Genomic DNA, 19,948 nt, shown 5'->3' with positions numbered 1-19,948 from the left:
CACCTTCTCGTTTAACTTCTCTATGTACGGCCATACAGGACTTCGCTGTTGTCATTTGCCTTTCTCATTTTTCCAACTGTTAACGGCGAGGACGTAGAGGTGGAGAGTTGACTCCAAAATAATTGATTCCTCGACTCCTTGCATGTCGACATCCCGGTGTTGACTCCTATCGCTGAGTGTCAAGATTGTGACAGCTAAGTTGGGGTGTGCGTGTTATGTGGGGAGTGTGCCAAGCTCGGGGTGCTGTATGTGTGTGTGTGTGTGTGTCTGTGTGTGTGTAGGTGTGGTGTAAATATCAGAGAAAGCAGCTTTAACTAGCATGAAGTCCAAGCTAAAATGACTGTGCACACTGTTTTCCAAGGGATGAGTGAACACATACGCTCGCATCTTTCAAAGCGAACTAGCGAGGGACGATGAGAGAGGGGAGGGGCACAGTATAGGCAGGTCGGACACCAAGTAGACGAAGTCAGAACTATTGCACTAGGCAATCAAAAGTTGCATCTCGCAAATGGTATGCTGTATCTTGCATCATTAGCAAAGATAAAGAGCAGGCGAGCCAGCGTGTGGGAGAGAGAGGTGTGCATACAGTGCCTTCTGAAAATATTCAGACCCCTTGACCTTTCTACATTGTTACATTAGCCTTATTCTAAGATTGATTAAATAGTTTTTTTTAACTCATCAATTTTACACACAATTCCCCGTTATGACAAAACAGAAACAGGTTTAGAAATGTGTGCCAATTTATTTTTAAAACATAACTGAAATATCACATTTACATAAGCATTCAGACCATTTACTAAGTACTTAGTTGAAGCACCTTAGGTAGTGATTACAGCCTCGAGTCTTCTTGGGTATGATGTTACAAGCTTGGCTCACCTGTATTTGGGGAGTTTCTCCCATTCCTCTCTGCAGATCCTCTTAAGCTCTGTCAGGTTAGATGGGGAGCATCGCTGCACAGCTATTTTCAGGTCTCTCCAGAGATGTTCGATTGGGTTCAAGTCCGGGCTCTGGCTGGGCCACTCAAGGACATTCAAAGACTTGCCCAAAGCCATTCCTGCGTTGTCTTGGCTGTGTGCTTAGGGTCGTTGTCCTGATGGAAGGTGAATCTTAGCCCCAATCTGAGGTCCTGAGCACTCTGGAGCAGCTTTTCATCAAGGATCTCTGTACTTTTCTCTGTTCATCTTTCCCTTGATCCCAACTAGTCTGCCAGTCGCTGAAAAACATACCCACAGCATGATGCTGCCACCACCATGATTCATTGTAGGAATGGTGCCAGGTTTCCTCCAGACGTGATGCTTGGTATTCAGGCCAAACAGTTCAATCTTTGTTTCATCAGACCAGAGAATCTAGTTTCTCATGGTCTAAGTCTTCAGGTGCCTTTTGGCAAACTCCAGGCGATCCGTCATGTGCCTTTTACTGAGGAATGGCTTCCCTCTGGTCACTCTACCATAATGGTCTGATTGGTGGAGTGCTGCAGAGATGGGAGAAACTTCCAGAAGGACAACTATCTCCACAGGCGAACTCTGGAGCTCTGTCAGAGTGACCATCGGGTTCTTGGTCACCTCCCTGATCAAGGCCCTTCTCCCCGATTGGTCAGTTTGGTCAGGCGGCCAGCTCTAGGAAGAGTCTTGGTCGTTCCAAATTTCTTCCATTTAAGAATGATGGAGGCCACTGTATTTTTCGGAACCTTCAATGCTGCCGAAATGTTTTCTTACCCTTCCCCAGATCTGTGCCTCGACACAATCCTGTCTCGGAGCTCTATGGACAATTATTTCGACCATATGGCTTGGTTTATGCTCTGACATGCACTGTCAACTGTGGGACCTTATATAGACAGGTGTATGCCTTTCCAAATCATGTCCAATCAATTGAATTTACCACAGGTGGACTCCAATCAAGTTGTAGAAACACCTCAAGGATGATCAATGGAAACAGGATGTAACTCAGCTCAAATAAGGTATGTTTTTTATTTTTAATACATTTGCAAAAAATCTAAAAACCTGTTATTCGCTTTGTCGTTATAGGGTATTGTGTGTAGATTGCTGAAAAAAATATATAATATTTAATCCATTTTAGAATAAGGCTGTAACGTAACAAAATGTGAAAAAAGGGCCCTGAATCTGTATCTTTCAATGTCTTATCTAATATGCCTCGCAAATTCACCAAAATAGCCTAAAGTTTACATCATCCTCTCTGGTTTTATTTAAATTACACAACTTTCCTGAGGCCTTTATAGCCTATCGTCTAGTTAGACTAACATGTAAAATCATATGTTTTGTGATAACTACACTGTGATTAAAATGTTCAGTAATGTGTTAAGGATTCCAATTGTATTTAAACGTTCACACCCCTTAACACACACACATCATAAATGTTCATTGCTTTACCTTCACACAGTCTTCAGTTTTGAACACCATCCAATTTTGCATTGAGGGGGTGGCAGCTGTGACACACAAAACAAGAGTGAATCAGATAAGCCACTCCACTTAAATAATGTCGCAGTACAACGTCCAGCAGCATGTCATAGTATGGGCTTTCCTCACACACAGCAGGGGCACAAAACACTTGCTGTCCACTCTCTATTCTCTCTCACTGTAGAGCCCATTCAAAGACGTCAGGGCCCAAGGCTACTCCACTAAGTCGTTAGATTGTGATATGCCAGAGAAAATTCCGCATAATGTTTTGGAATTGTTTTTTTTCTGGTTTTTGTTTTACATCATCTCACTCTACTATGTTTTGGATAGTATGGACTACCCTCTCTTCTCTAGGCCTGGTTGGGCCTTTAAAGTATTAATAGTACATTAGACAATTGTGTGGTCTAAAACAAATGCAGTATTTTTTTTTAAGACAGTTTGATAATCATTGGCATTTAAATACAGATTCTGCTATTCTGTACAACTTATTTAAAAGTAACCTGCTGATTTCTGATAGGGAACTATAATGCTAATGTCACCGGTGTGAAATGGCTAGCTCGTTAGCGGGGTGCGCGCTAATAGCGTTTCAATCGGTGACATCGCTTGCTCTGAGACCTTGAAGTAGTTTTTTCCCTTGCTCTGCATGGGCCGCGGCTTTTGTTGAGCAATAGGTAACGATGCTTTGTGGGAGGCAGTTGTTGATGTGTACAGAGGGTCCCTGGTTTGAGCCCAGGTAGGGGCGAGGAATGGGATGGTAGCAAAAGTGTTACACTAAGAAAATAAAGAGATGAATGTGCAAACTAACATCCTGCTAGTTTTGTACTCTGTGTGTAAGCAACTCATAGAGAGTGAAAACTGGGAAAGAGAGCGAGTCAAATCGCAGCAGTGTTACAGCCTCCCAGCCGGCGGATTGATTTCCGGCCAGGGCCTTGTGCCAAGAGAACAATAATAACATTGGAGCCATTACATGGACTCACCACCTGGCTGAGTGGACTGGCTTCCTCCTTCTCCCATTTTTTCACTCTCTCTCTGTCTCCTGCTCTCCTCATATCCTTCCCTCACTATCCTTGAGAACATGCCAACTTCAGGGGAAAGAGTATATCGGTAAAACACAGTCCAGGTGTACATTAGTGATGGGGGAACAAATCGATAGTTACCTATCCCTAGGCCACATTTATTTGGGGGAAATAACTGTATACTTAAGCCTGCAAATTAGTTTTATTTTGTTCAGTAGGTATTTTGGGCACCTATACAGTGACTTCGGAAAGTATTCAGACACCTTGACCTTTTCCTTGACTTTGACCTTGAACTTGACTTTTTCACCTTGACATTTTGTTACATTACAGACCTTATTCTGAAATGGAATAAATAGTCCCCCCCCCCCATCAATCTACACAAAATACCCCATAATGATAAAGCAAAAACCGTTTTTTTTTAAATTATGCTAATTTATCACAAATAAAATAAGTATTCAGACCCTTTACTCAGTGGGTATGATGATACAAGCTTGGCCCACCTGTAGTTGGGGAGTTTATCCCATTCTACTCTGCAGATCCTCTCAAGCTCTGCCAGGTTAGATGGGGAGTGTCGCTGCACAGCTATTTTCAGGTCTCTCCAGAGATGTTTGATCGGGTCTGGGCTCTGGCTGGGCCACTCAAGAACACTCAGAGACTTGTCCCAACGCCACTTCTATGTTGTCTTGGCTGTGTGCTTAGGGTCGTTGGAAGGTGAACCTTCTCCCCAGTCTGAGGTCCTGAGTGCTCTGGAGCACGTTTTCATCAAGGATCTCTCGGTACTTTGCTCCGTTTATCTTTCCCACGATCCCGACTAGTTTCCCTGTCGCTGCCGCTGAAAAACATCCCCACAGCATGATGCTGCCACCCCCATGCTTCATTGAAGGGATGGTGCCAGGTTTCCTCCAGACGTGATGCTTGGCATTCAGGCCAAAGAGTTCAATCTTGGTTTCATCAAAGCAAAGAATCTAGTTTCTCATGGTCTAAGAGTCTTTATGTGCCTTTTGGCAAACTCCAAGCGGGCTGTCATGTGCCTTTTACTGAGGAGTGGATTCCGTCTGATTGGTGGAATGCTTCAGAAATGGTTGTCCTTCTGGATTGTTCTCCCATCGCCACAGAGGAACTCTGGAGCTCTGTCAGAGTGACCATTGGGTTCTTGGTCACCTCCCTGACCAAGGCCCTTCTCCCCCAATTGCTCTGTTTGGCCTGGCGGGCCAACTGTAGGAAGAGTCTTGGTGGTTCCAAACTTTTTCCATTTAAGAATGATGGAGGCCACTGTGTTCTTGGGGACCTTCAATGTTTCTGAGTTGTTTTGGTACCTTTCCCTCTGATCTCTGCCTCGACCAAATCCTGTATTGAAGCTCTACGGATAATTCCATCCACCTCATGGCTTGGTTTTTGCTCTGACATGCACTGTCAACTGTTGGGACCTTATATAGACAGGGGGACGCATTTCCAAATAATGTCCAATCAATGGAATTGACCACAGGTGGACTCCAATCATGTTGTAAAAAGATCTGAAGGATGATCAATGGAAACAGGACGCACCCGAGCTCAATTTCGAGTCTCAGCAAACGGCCTGAATACTTATGTAAATAAGGTATTTCAGTTATATATATATATATATATATATATATATATATAATAAAATATTTACACACACACACACATTTGTACAAATATCTAAGAACCTGTTTTCACTGTAATTATGGGGTATTGTGTGTAGATTACTGAGGAAAAAGAACAAGGCTGTAATGTAATGTAACAAAATGTGGAAAAAGTGATGCGGTCTGAATACTTTACGAATGCACTGTAGGTAGCGTTAGCCAGCGCTAGCCGGGTGTACCTGTGGAAAAACTACGGTATTTTTCATCCTATAGACTGTTCTCCATCTTCTTTTTAAATAGTGATCAACATATTTTCAGCACTTTTACTTCCATGACTGAACAAAACGTGTTTTCTCATGTTCTCTCTCGTCTCTCAGCAGCAGACAAATAGTGAGCAATATGTTTGGAATATCAAAACACCAATAGAATCGCAGTGTCGCATCGCAATACATATCGTATCAGGACCTAAGCATTAAGATAATATCTGGAGGTCCCTGGCAATTCACAGCCTTAGTGTACAGGAAGCTGATCTACGATTCAAATGATCTAGGAGAAGTACACTGCTTTTTTCATACTGTAGGTTACTAAAAGTCTGTAAGAGTTCCAGTCATTTCAATTAGGGAAATAGTCTGTATCCCTTGATTTAGAAGAATATAACATGTTAATACATGATCAAAACCAAAAAACTAAAAACCACTTAGTCCATTGTTTTTGGTATCACAGAAAACTTTGTAAACAATACTGTATAGCTTCAAATTATGTTTAAACACAGTGTTTGTGTTAGTCTTTCATTATGATTAGACCATGCTGTCATGGAATGTCATTGCTTGAACACCATAGCCTACAGACATATAATAAAAAACAAGTGATATTTGCACATAACAATGTCATGCATTAAATGCATTTGCACCTTTGTTTTTGTTTTGTTCGTGGTCCACTCTTTGATGGTATGCACAATTTATAGTGCAAGGGTTAGGACATTGCAATGAGAAATCATCAACAGTTACCGTGGCTTTATTTTCTAAAAACCTGTACTTTCTGCAGAAATCCTTGAAATTATTAATGATGAGCATACTAAATGTTAATACTATAGGTATAACAGTTGTAGACCTACCAACCTGGACTCAGGGGTATACGTAACATAGTAAATGTAAATCCAGAACACTCCAATTAGTATGATATGTTTCGTTTCATATGGTATGTATTAATTTGTGGATGTCCATCATCCATTTCATATGATGTTACGAATTTCAAGTTACAAATTGCAACTCGTACAATCAAATAAAATTGTATTAGTCACATGCGCCGAATACAACAGGTGTAGACCTTACAGTGAAATGCTTACTTACGAACCCCTAACCAACAGCGCAGTTTCAAAAAAAATATGGACAAGAATATGAGATAAAAGTAACAAGTAATTAAAGAGCAGCAGTAAAAAAAATAACAATATGTACAGGGGGGTGCCGATACAGAGTCAATGTGTGGGGGCACCGGTTAGTTGAGGTAGTATGTACATGTAGGTAGAGTTGTGACTATGCATGGATGACAACAGACAGTGGCAGTGGTGTGGAGAGGGAGGGTTGGAACTTAAAAATCGAATAGTTTCGTTCTGAACAGAATCATTATTTAATCTGTATAGGAAAGTCGTTATGAGCTAATTGTATTTTGCTTAACAGCATGGATTAATCATAATGAAAGACAAACACAAACTGTCACTACGGACAGACCAGTGTAGCTAGCTGACAAGCTTGTGTGTGCAGAACAGCACTAGAATGAAAAACACGTCTTACCTTTTTGAAGTTAGTTAAATCCAATGTGAAACCTGATAACTATAATATCCTTAACTAGCATTGAAAATGTTAATCCATTCTTCTCTAATTAAACATCTCTCCATAATATCGAAATAACGCTTGTAACGTCGTCAGTAGGCTAGTAACCTATACTTCAGAGGGGAAGGGGCAGGTAGCCTACACCTACACACAAACTGGCAGGCAGACACAGGAATATGTTTCTGAGTGACAAGAGTGAAGGCTTTGCATTGGCACTTTGTTGGATTATTGAGGGACTGGAAAAAAAATGTCAGGAACGTAAAATAATGTAATTAACCGGGTACAATGCTTTTAAAATAACAGTTCTGTTCCCGGAACCGTATAGATCGCTTTCATTTCCGGTTCTGTTCGTCAAATAACATTTGAACACCACAGCATCTCTGAGCATAGAATCCATGCCCCGAAGAATGTAGGCTGTTCTGGAGGGAAAGGGGGTCAGACCCGGTACTGGATGGGTGCTAATTAGCTAAAATGCTATTGTTGTCCGTGATGAGATTCGAACATGCAACCGCTGGGTTGCTAGACGTTCGCGTTATACACACACCCTTCTTTTGTTTTTGCCTTAACTTCTTTGGGGTAGGGGGCAGTATTGGGTAGCTTGGATGAAAAATATGCCCAAATTAAGCTGCCCGCTACTCAGCTGTAAAAGCTAGGATATGCATAGAATTAGTACATTCAGATAGAAAACACTCTGAAGTTTCTAAAACTGTTTGAATGATGTCTGTGAGTATAACATAACTCATATGGCAGGCAAAAACCTGATAAAAAATCCAACCAGGAACTGCGAAATCTGAGGTTTGTAGTTTTTCAACTCAGCCACCATTGAAGATACAGTGGGGGGCCTCCCGGGTGGCGCAGCGGTTAGCCACCAGAGACTCTGGGTTCGAGCCCAGGCTCTGTCGTGACCGGCCGTGACCGGGAGGTCCGTGGGGCGACGCACAATTGGCCTAGCGTTAGGGAGGGTTTGGCCGGTAGGGATATCCTTGTCTCATCGCGCACCAGCGACTCCTGTGGCGGGCTGGGTGCAGTGCGGCTGGCTTCCGGGTTGGATACGCGTGTTAAGAAGCAGTGCAGCATGGTTGGGTTGGATGCGTGCTATGTTAAGAAGCAGTGCGGCTTGGTTGGGTTGTGTATCGGAGGACGCATGACTTTCGACCTTTGTCTCTCCCGAGCCCGTACGGGAGTTGTAGCGATGAGACAAGATAGTAGCTACTAACAATTGGATACCACGAAATTTGGGAGAAAAAAGGGGGTAAAATTGGGATATTAGTGGGATATTAGTTATGTTTCACTTCCCAAGGCTTCCACTAGATGTCAACAGTATTTACAAACTATTTTGAGGATTCTACTATAAAGGAGGGCTCATAAGAGCAGAGTGCCACAGCCTCGGTCTGGCGCACTCACGTGAAAAGTAGCTACGTTCCACTTCATTTCTACAGACATAGGAATTGTCCAGTTGGAACATTAATGAAGTTTTACATCTTATAGATTGATTCCATACTTAGTTTGGCATGTTTCTGCGGGCTGTAACGGAACTTTTTTTAACTTTTCGTACGACGTTCGGCGCGACCTGAACGTGCTTTTGGATTTGTACAAACGCCCTAACAAAAGACAATATTTGGACATAACTGATGCACATTATCGAACAAATCAAACATTTATGGTGGAACTGGGATTCCTGGGTGTGTATTCTGATGAAGATCATCAAAGGTAAGTGAATATTTAAAATGCTATTTCTGAGTAATATTGACTACCCAGTATATTTTTGGCTGCTTTGTTGTCTAAAGGCTGTACTCAGATTATTGTATGGTTTGCTTTCTCCGTAAAGTTTTTTTTGAAATCTGACACAGCGGTTGCATTAGGGAGAAGTTTATCTAAAGTTCCATGTATAATAGTCATATCTTTATCAATGTTAATTATGAGTATTTCTGTAATTTGATGTGGCTCTCTGCACAATCACCACATGTTTTAGAGCTACTTAACGTAACGCGCCAATGTAAACTCAGATTATTTTTTTTATATAAATATGAATCAAACAAAACATACATGTATTGTGTAACATGAAGTCCTATGAGTGTCATCTGACGAAGATCATCAAAGGTTAGTGATTAATTTTATCTCTATTTCTGCTTTTTGTGACTCCTCTCTTTGGCTGGAAAAATGGCTGTGCTTTTCTGTGGCTTGGTGGTGACCTAACATAATCGTTTGTGGTGCTTTCACTGTAAATCCTTTTTGAAATCAGATACTGTGGCTGGATTAACAAGAATTGTATCTTTAAAATGGTGTAAAATACTTGAGGAATTTTAATTATGAGATTTTTGTTGTTTTGAATTTGGCGCCCTGCACTTTCACTGGCTGTTGCGGGGGTTCCGCCAGTCCGTGACAGGTTAAGTAACCTTCTGTCTTTAGTAACAATACCAAACGTACCATATCATACTAATTTGGTTTTCTAGGTTTACGTTTACTATGTTACGTCTAGTCTATGAGACCAGGCTGGGCCTACATACGGTTTAATCAAATCAAATTGTTTTGGTTGCATACAAATATTTGTATTGGTTGCATACAAATGTTATTGCGAGTGTAGCGAAATGCTTGTGCTCCTAGCTCCAACAGTGCGGTAAGTGAGTACAACAAGGAGTAGCGTTCCTACATTATAATTCCGCTGCACCTGTCTAAATACATGATGTAAAGTGGGGCCAAACATGAACGCCATGCAAAACTAGAAATGTAAGCTACAGATGGGTCAACGTATACGTCCTACTCCTAAAGTGGCCTACTGGACACGCCACTGCACCTGTCTGTCACTCAAATAAACTAATAATAAAGGCATCGTTTAAGAAAAACTGATACAATATCAAGCGTTCCAATCTCAGCCGTTCGACTGGAATAGGGCCTACAACTACCCCCACTATTTCACCAGCTAGGCCACATTTATTTGGGGGGGAAATAACTGTATAGCGAATCCTGCGAATTAGTTGTATCTTGTTCAGTAGGTAAATATTCTTATTTCTCAGAGTAAGCTAGTATGTGGGGCACCAGGAGAAAAACGATCGAGTTCCACTTGATGCAGGCATAACTAAATTAGCTAAAGATCATTCACGAGCTGGAGTTACTCCTCCAAATAGCAAGTTGGTTGTCCAATGAGAATCCGCTTAGTTCTTTTACACTATTAACTTAAATATCACATGGTATAAACTTGAAACAAAAAATTGAACTACGCAAGAGCAGGGGATGCACATGTCAATCCTCTTTTGGAATAAAATATAAGAACTTATGTGATACGTTTTTTTTCTTTTACGTGAAATGGTAACCTACTCAATCGCATTCACTAACGCTTTTGTGGCGCTATTACGTGTTACTCGTCGCGAAAAAAGAAACAGAGGGCAAGCAACAAAGCATTCGCTCAACTAAAAAGCAAACACATTGACTTATTAACATCTTATTATCCACCTGAAATGGATGACTGCCCGGCAGTTCACCACGCAATAAAATACATTAGAATTGTGCTTTGAAATTCTTTGCAAACGTTGTTTTTATTGTATAACAGAGGCGTAAAGCTTAGCGCAAGTTAGAATCAGCCCCTTTACGCACTACGTTCAATACCCTCCAATAGCAAGGCACTTATAAAATATCACCCAACTCCTAGAATATGGATATATGAACAAAACGATTGCTCGGCGACTGCTTTCCTTCGACTAAAATGCGAATACACTTGATCTAAAACAACAATATTAATCAGATAAAAGAGAGTAGCGGAGATGGAAATGAAAGTTCTTATAATAATAGAAAGATCCCGAGATGTTCTTACCCTCCTCTTTTACTCACTTGAGCAGCAGCCAACCCTGCTCTTCTCACACAAATTATTTAAATAAATATTTACAAACACCGTAGTACTTCTTCACCGAAAAACGCCCAGAGCGTGTATTTATCCACTTAATATCCAAATACACTCCATTGCATATGATGTGATTTTCCCGATAATTTTTCCCACTATTTAATTTGAGTATAAAGAGAAAAACTGAGATACAGAACAAGAACTCTTCGTCAATCTCATTCACCCCCCTATCCTGAGCACATTGCACATCAATGCGCGTAGGAAGAGTGAGCGAGAACGGGGCAGGGAAAACTAAGGGGCACTTAGCACAAAACAAGTCACCAATGGCTCTGATGGATTCAATAATATCATTAAAGTATTAAATCGATTCAGTATATTGTGATGCTATGTATAAATACAGATGAAATCGCATTTAGTAGAGGATCTACTTTATGTGACGGTGCGGCGAATTTATTTCCCTTTGCCTAAGGAACGGAGGTGATATGCCTCCATTGCCTAGGAAAAAAACCCGGATGTAGACTTGATGAAACGCTTCGTATGTAAAGTAACAGACCACTTTCACGAATTGTCGGACACAAATACCCCAACTCTTTGCAATGATATACCACATTTAGAAGCTTTGATCATAGTCAGACAGACAAACACGTACAAATCAGATATTGTTACTTACTAACGTGAATAAATGTAATTGTAAATAATAATGTTCTTAACTGACTTGCCTAGTTAAATAAAGGTTAAATATATAGAAGAAAAAAAATGTTTTGTTAGAAGAACTGAGGTTGATAATGATGTAAGACTATTTGACAGGCACAGACTTTTTCTACATTTTGTTGGCTTACAGACTGAATTTAAAATAAATTAATTTGATATTTTGTGCCACTGATCTACACACAATACCCGATATTGTCACAGTGGAATATTTTTTTTTTTTACACAATAAAATGTAATCTGAAATGACTTGAGTCAACCCCTTTGTAATGCCAAGTAAAAATGTGCTTCACAAGTCACATAATAAGTTGCTGGACTCACTGTGTGCAATAATAGTGGCTAACATGATTTTTGAATGATTACCCCATCTCTGTACCCCATACACATACAATTATCTGTAAGGTCCCTCAGTCGAGTAATGAACTTCAAACACAGATTCAACTACAATGACCAGGGAGGTTTTACACTGCCTCACATAATAGGTCACCTATTGGTAGATGACAACTATACTAAATATATTCACATCACAAAATAATTGATTAAAACACACTGTTTTGCAATGAAGGTCTATAGTAGCCTCAACAGCACTGTAGGGTAGCACCATGGTGTACAGTAGCCTCAACAGCACTCTATAGGGTAACACCATTGTGTAGCCGAAGGACAGCTAGTTTCCGTCCTCCTCTGGATACATTGACTTCAATACAAAACCTAGGAGGTTCATGGTTCTCACAACCTTCCATATACTTACACAGTAATTATGAGGAAGATCTCCAACCTATCAGAGCTATTGCATCATGAACTGACACATTGTCCACCTAATCAAAGGATCAGAGAATTAATCTAGTACTGAAAACATAAGCTTCATCTAGCTAGCACTGCAGTGTATAAAATGTGGCGAGTAGTTGACTTAAAGAGAGAGAAAGACGATAGTTGAACAGTTTGGAACAACTGTATTTATTTAAAAATTAAGGAGAAGCGAGAGAGAGAGAGATTTTGATGTATTTGTTCTCTCACTTTCACTTAACTAGCGAATGCAGCTAGCTAGTTTAGCCTACTCAAACACCAGGCTCAAACAGAGAGGGATGCTACATTATGTTAGCTAGCTGGCTATGGCTATCCAACACTGTAATGCTACCAAGTCAAGGTAAGCTTTTGGTTTTATTAATTTATTGCCACCAGGGTCCGCTGATGTAACTGCTAAACTGCTTTGTTGACTGTACACTGTACTGCATGACTGTAGCAGTTTTACTAGCGCATAATTATTTTTGTAAATAAAAATTAAAAAGTAATATTCAATTACGATCTTGTCTCATTGCTGCAACTCCCCAACGGGCTCGGGAGGGGCGAAGGTCGAGTCATGCGTCCTCCTAAAATATGACCCTCCAAACCGCGATCTTTAACACCCGCCCGCTTAACCTGTAACCCAGCTGCACCAATGTGTCGGGGGATACACCGTTCAATTGACAACCGAAGTCAGCCTGCAGGCACCCAGCCTGTCACAAGGAGTCGCTAGAGCCAAGTAAAGCCCCCCCAGTCCAAACCCTCCCCTGGGCTAATTGCGTGCCGCCCTATGCGACTCCCAGTCACGGGCGGTTATGACACAGCCTGGGATCAAACCCGGGTCTGTAGTGACGCCTCAAGGGAGATGGAGTTTTGTGACCATGGTGATTCCAACATTGTTTGTTTAAATCAATCAAAAGTAAAGAACTTTACAGACCATGTGTGGTCTTGTTGCACTACATGTAATTAAGAAATGAATAAAGGGTCCTTATGATACAGTATAGCTGACCCTGCTCATTCCTGATTCATTTTAGACAAATCTGACGGCGCTGACCAAATCACATTTTTGAGAGAAATATTAAAGTCACAGCGGGCTATTGCAAGAAACTATATACATAAGATCATTTTCCAGTTAATAATCATTATTGCCAGTTTTTAGAATTTTGAACAGTTTGAAATTGGGATCCTTTGAGCCAAACAAATGCATTTCCAGGCATAGAGCCAACATGAATAATATTGAAAGTATTTAGAAAACACCAAAATAAATATTTCCCTTATCAAATTCTCCTAAATGTACATTTTAAGCTCAAATAACACAACAAAATCAATCATTTGTGTAAGGTTCTGTATTTATTTTCTTAGTCAACCTTGTGTTCTGTTTCGTTGTGTTCGTAGCCCTGTTTCTTTGTGTTCTTGAACGTAGCCCTGACTTTCATTTTTGTTCATTGTTAGTTACTCACCTGGTCTCATCAGCTCCTTATTTAGTTCAGTTCATTCTGTTTGTGCCTTTGTGAGGTATTGTTACATTTACATTTACATTTAAGTCATTTAGCAGACACTCTTATCCAGAGCGACTTACAAATTGGTGCGTTCACCTTAAGACATCCAGTGGAACAGCCACTTTACAATAGTGCATCTAAATCTTTTAAGGGGGGTGAGAAGGATTACTTTATCCTATCCTAGGTATTCCTGAAAGAGGTGGGGTTTCAGGTGTCTCCGGAAGGTGGTGATTGACTCCGCTGTCCTGGCGTCGTGAGGGAGTTTGTTCCACCATTGGGGGGCCAGAGCAGCGAACAGTTTTGACTGGGCTGCGCGGGAACTGTACTTCCTCAGTGGTAGGGAGGCGAGCAGGCCAGAGGTGGATGAACGCAGTGCCCTTGTTTGGGTGTAGGGCCTGATCAGAGCCTGGAGGTACTGAGGTGCCGTTCCCCTCACAGCTCCGTAGGCAAGCACCATGGTCTTGTAGCGGATGCGAGCTTCAACTGGAAGCCAGTGGAGAGAGCGGAGGAGCGGGGTGACGTGAGAGAACTTGGGAAGGTTGAACACCAGACGGGCTGCGGCGTTCTATTGTTTGTTTTGACTCCACTAAGCCTTTTCGTAGTTCGTTTGTGAGAACCAATTATAGATTCACCTGCCTGTGTATAATCATTACCTGCCTGTGACCATGATTCCTGCCTTCTGTGAAGGCGTAATAAACACCTGCCGCGCTCGACGTGTGAATCTACACCTTTTTCTCCCCGAGTATTCATTACAATTTTCTACTATAACAATAACGTTTCCCTGCTGGAGAAGGGTTGTCCCGATTTTCAAGAATCTGTAAACAAACTTTCTGCTTATTCTGCTAATTTTGACATGAGGCTGAGAGCAAATTTAGTTGTTTTAAAGCAAATTCATTTTGGGGGGTTGGGGGCCCCAAAGCTTGTGGGCACCCCCGTCAAGATTGGGAATTGAATGCCAGAACAGTCCCATATCTAACAGGCCCCTGTCCTACAGCCTAGATTAAACCCCACAGTAGCCCTGTATCACACAATTAGACAGAACATGACTACAAAAGAAAATATGGCAATTTATTTGAAAGCAAATGATTAAGGCATATTAATCATATCCACAAAACATGTGGATATTATCATATTCAACATCTGCAAATTCTAGAGTGAAACACTTAGAATTCCAGATCCTTTGTATTTTGTTGGAACACCACAAAAAGGATCAAACCATTCTTCTCAAAATGTCAATGTTTGTATGCTGAAAGGGTGTGCACATTTGCCCGTAGGCTAACATGCGAGTTGGGTATTCTACTTTTATGAAAAATGTCCCGTTCACACAGTATGGAAATTACTATTGTGATTGAAGTAATATAGGATGTTTGAACATTACGAATGAGACGAGTTTGTATTTGAAAGATGTACCATACTTTTAGAGATATATTAATACTCGTTCATAAGGACAGTAGGCTAACAATTACCTGATCAGAACTTTCTATTTCGGCCCTATTCTGTTCTCCACGAATGCAAATTATTTTTTTACCCTGTTGTCTTGTTTAAGAAAGGTTAGCCTCGGACTTCAGTTAACGAGATGGGATTGGAAGGATTGCAACACAAGACTTATGTAGTCCTATAAGATATTGACCTGTTGAAATGATCAAGCATATGCGTTATGTTGGAGATTGGATTGTCCACAGTGAGTGTCTGCAGCATGGTCATTGTGTACACCCGCAGTAGTCTTCTTTCTCCTTGACCTCCTATTTGGCACAGAGCATTCTAAATGCACAACATCTCATGGCTGTAGACTAAAGTCTGTTTGCTCTTTGGGTTTGAGATTGATCTTGCAGCCACTTCAGTAGTGCTCATCAAAAGTGCTACTGTGGCCCTGACATCTCCTTTGTGAGCCACTGTCTCCACCACTGTAACAGCCAGAGAGTGGTGATGATTAGTGCAGACACAGCATGCCTAAGGACAGAATCTGCACAAGTAGAACCTATAGGGCACAGGTGTCAAACTCATTCCACGGAGAGCCAAGTGTCTACAGGTTTTCACTCCTCCTTTATTGATGAATTAAGGTAACTAATTAGTAAGGAACCACACACCTGGTTGTCTAGGGCTTAATTCAAAGGGGAAAACAAAAACCTGCAGACACCAGTTTGACACCCCTGCTATAGGGGATCACTGGAGACAGTCTTGTGTAGCCTACTGATGCAAGAGCAGGGTTCTCAGTTGGGGTAAAATCACATCAAATCTTGACCCTGGCCTGCGGCCTTTCTTATGAAGAAAGGTCAAATGTACTCAATGTACTGCACAGCTGCAATTTAGGACACTAACGTATTATATGTCACGTACGAATGGCTTAAAATACAGTATGATGCAACATAGCGGCACACAATATGACAGGGTTAGGCAACTACATTCAGCCGAGGGCCGATTTATGTCAGAGCCGATGTTCGGGGGGGGGGGGGATGTTTTGATATTGAAATAAAAATAGCTGCATTGGGCCTTTAATAATTTATGGATGCAGTGCTATGTGAAATATCAAGTTTAGTTATCATCACATAATATAAGTAGAGCTATTGTAAAAGTTATTGTGTGGTAAACATTCACAGAGGAAAGTCTTTCACAAAAAGCAACAGTTTTGGGATCTCAGCAAGGTCACAGCAGCAATCAGGTGAGTGAGTCATAGAGTATAGTACAGCCCTCAGCTCAGAGTCACTCTAATGACATAGACTGTTTCAAATAGTGCCTTCAGAAAGTATTCAAACCACTTGACTTATTCCACATTTTGTTGTGATACAGCCAGCATTTACAGTTGATTCAATTGAGATTTTCCTTCACTGATCTATACACAATACCCCATAGTATCAACTTGGAATTTTGTTTGTAGAACATTTTAGAAATTCGTTTTTTTTTTTTATTAAGCTGAAATGTCAATAAGTATCAATAATTCAATAAGTATTCAACCCATTTCTTATGGCAAGCCTAAATACGTTCAGCAGTAAAAGTGTGCTTAACAAATCGCATAATATGTTGCATGGACTCATTCAGTGTTTAATAACAATGGTTAACACGATTTTTGAATAACTACCCCATCTCTGTACCCCAGACATACAATTATCTGTGAGGTTCCTCCAATTGAGTAATGACTTTCAAACACAGATTCAACCACAAAGACCAGGGAGGTTTTTCAATGCCTCGCAAAGAAGGGCTCCAATTGGTAGATGCATAAAAAAAGCAGACACTGAATATTCCTTTGAGCAAGTTATTAATTAGGCTTTGGATGGTGTGTCATTACACCCAATCACTACAAAGATCCTTTCTAACTCAGTTGCCGGAGAGGGAGGAAACTGCTCAGGGATTTCACCATGACGCCAATGGTGATTTTATAACAGTTACAGAGTTTAATGGTTGAGATAGGAGAAAACTGAGGATGGATCAACAACATTGTAGTTACTCCACAATACTAACCTAAATGACAGAGTGAAAAGAAGGAAGACTGTACAGAATAAAAATATTCCAAAACGTGCATCCTGTTTGCAACAAGACACTTAAGTAATACTGCAAAGAAATTTGGTAAAAAAATGTACTTTTTGTCCTGAATACAAAGCATTATGTTTGAGGCTAATCCAACATCACTGAGTACCACTCTTCATATTTTAAAGCACGGTAGTGGCTGCATCATGATATGGGTATGGTTGTCATCGGCACAAACTAGGGAGTTTTGTAGGATAAAAAGAAACGTAATGCAGCTATGAGCATAGGCAAAGTCCTAGAGGAAAAGCAGGGACGCAAATTCACCTTTCAGCTGAATAACCTAAAACACAAGGCCAAATCTATGCTGGAGTTGCTTACCAAGATGACATTGAATGTTCCTGAGTGGCCTAGTTGGTTCTGACTTAAATTAGCTTGAAAATCTATGGCAAGACTTGAAAATGACTGTCTAACACTGATCAACAATCAGCTTGACAGAGCTTGAAGAATTTTTAAACAAAACCTCCTAGTCCTTGCCGATGACAAGCATACCCATAACATGATGCAGACACCACCATATGAAGAGTGGTACTTTGTCATTATGGGGTATTGTGTGTAGATGGGTAAGAAAAAAATCTATGTAATCCATTTTGAATTAAGGCTTTAACACAATAAAATGTAGAATAAGTCAAGGGGTATGCATAGTTTCTGAAGGCACATATTTCTCACCCATCTACATGGTATTCACACCTATGAGTCAATAGATGTTAGAATCAACATCAATAGATGTTAGAATCAACAACAGTGATTACAGCTGTGAGTTTTTCTGGGTACATTTTTAAGAGCTTTGCACACCTGGATTGTAGGATATTTGCACATTATTCTTAAAAAATATATTCAAGCTCTGTCAAGATGGTTGTTGCTAGTCAGCCATTTTCAAGTCTTGCCATAGATTTTCAAGACGTTTTAAAACAAAACTCAGGGACATTCAATATCGTCTTGGTATGCAACTCCAGTGTGTAATTGGCCTTGTCTTTTATGTTATTGTCCTGCTGAAAGGTGAATTTGTCTCCCAGTGTCTGTTGGAAAGCAGACTGACTCAGGTTTTCCTCTTGGATTTTTCTGTGCTTAGATCTATTCCATTTATTTTGATCCTTCAAAAACTCCCTGTCTTTGCCAATGACAACTATACCCATAACATGATGCAGACACCACCATGCTTGAAAATATGAAGAGTGGTATTCAGTGATTTCTTTATCACATTTTTTGCAATTTTACTTCAGGATGCCTGTTTGGAATATTTGTATCTGTACAGCCTTCCTTCTTTCCATTCTGTCATTTAGTTTAGCATTGAGGAGTAACTACAATGTTATGGATCCATCCTCAGTTTTCTCCTATCGCAGCCATTAAACTCTGTAACTATTTTAAAGTTACCATTGGCCTCATGGTGAAATCCCTGAGCAGTTTCGTTCTTCTCCGGCAACTGAGTTAGGAAGGACGCCTGTATCTTTGAAGTGACTGAGTGTATTGATACACCATCCAAAGCGTAATTAATAACTGCACTATGCTCAAAGGGATATTCAATGTCTGCTTCTTTTTACCCATCTACCAATAGGTGCCGTTTTTTGCGTGGCGTTGGAAAACCTCCCTGATCTTTGTGGTTGAATCTGCACTTGAAATTCACCACTCGACTGAGGGACCTTACAAAATAATTGTATGTGTAGGGTAAAGAGATGAGGTCGTCATTTAAAAATCATGTTAAGAACTATTATTGCACACAGACTGAGTCCATGCAACTTATTATGTGACTAGTTAAGCACATTTTTACTCCTGATTTTAGGCTTGCCATAACAAATGGGGTGAATACTTACTGACTCTAGACACATAAGCTTTTAATGTTTAATTCATTTGTAAACATTTAAAAAATATATAATTCCATTTTGACATTATTGGGTATTGTGTGTAGGCACTATACAGCATTAGACACTTTATTAATGTATTTCATTTGTATTTCACAGTCAAACATATCAGAGAACAATATCTTCAAACGTTCACTAATGCAAAGGCACTTGAGTGTTCTAATGAAGCTGTTCAGATACAGAAGTGCCTCTATTATGTTCTTTGATAATGGAGAAAGGAAGGGAGAGGTCAATCCACAGATCTGGGTCCTATCAAATTGCTCATGCCCTATTCTCTTCTGCACAGATTCCTATCTACACAGGAGAGAGTAGTTCAATTCTCAGTCACTGAAAAATGCACACCTGAGAGAAATGACAGGTCTCTCACAGCTATATCAGTAATCTAAAAGGAGCTCAGCTGCTGTCTTCTTTTCTCTGTCCTTTAACCATGTTCTCACCAAGTTATTAAATCGTTATCTCTGCTCTTACAGTTGAGGGTGGTGTTCAATGTTTGTTCTGTAGATGAAGCAATGGAGTTACATTTTCGCCTCTGCCAAGTTTTCACACTGAGAAATGTGTCTACTTGTATTTCTAATAATTCAGTGACTGCTTTTCAAAGCCTACTGATAAAATTGAATTCTGAAGTTTAATTGTGAAGATTTAATGACTTAATGAGAGCTTGCTGTTTATGTGCGAACGAAGCCAGATCAAGAGTATTGGCTAATTACTACAATACTCATGCCAACAAGAATGGGATTTATTAGCCAAAGTCACTTTGAAAACGATCAATAATGTTTACTAGTGTTCTGGGACATGTTTTGAGACCATGTCTGGGTACGTGGGAGCATCTAGTGTCAGTCCGAAGATGCTGTATCTTTGTGGTTGTCTGATTGAGAGTGAAGGTGT

At 40.5% G+C, this 19,948-nt stretch overlaps 1 protein-coding gene across 3 annotated transcripts in view; it reads right to left on the bottom strand.

The window, feature by feature from the left end:
* LOC115113493 (PHD finger protein 21A) overlaps positions 1–10,930 on the bottom strand; it is a 50,041-nt gene extending 39,111 nt beyond the window's left edge. For all 3 annotated transcript variants that reach the window (XM_029641241.2, XM_029641245.2, XM_029641243.2), the window contains exons 1-2: positions 10,672–10,930; positions 2,388–2,443 (exon numbers count right to left, since the gene is read on the bottom strand). In XM_029641241.2, coding sequence (XP_029497101.1) covers positions 2,388–2,429 — 42 coding nt within the window. In that variant the 5' untranslated portion in view covers positions 2,430–2,443; positions 10,672–10,930. The remainder of the gene's footprint in view (positions 1–2,387; positions 2,444–10,671) is intronic.
* Positions 10,931–19,948: the final 9,018 nt, after the last annotated feature.

Source organism: Oncorhynchus nerka, linkage group LG28 (assembly GCF_034236695.1).
Source record: "Oncorhynchus nerka isolate Pitt River linkage group LG28, Oner_Uvic_2.0, whole genome shotgun sequence".
In the NCBI taxonomy this organism is placed as follows: domain Eukaryota; kingdom Metazoa; phylum Chordata; class Actinopteri; order Salmoniformes; family Salmonidae; genus Oncorhynchus; species Oncorhynchus nerka.
Note: the sequence above shows the minus strand (reverse complement) of the source record. Positions and strands in the feature narration are given on the sequence as shown.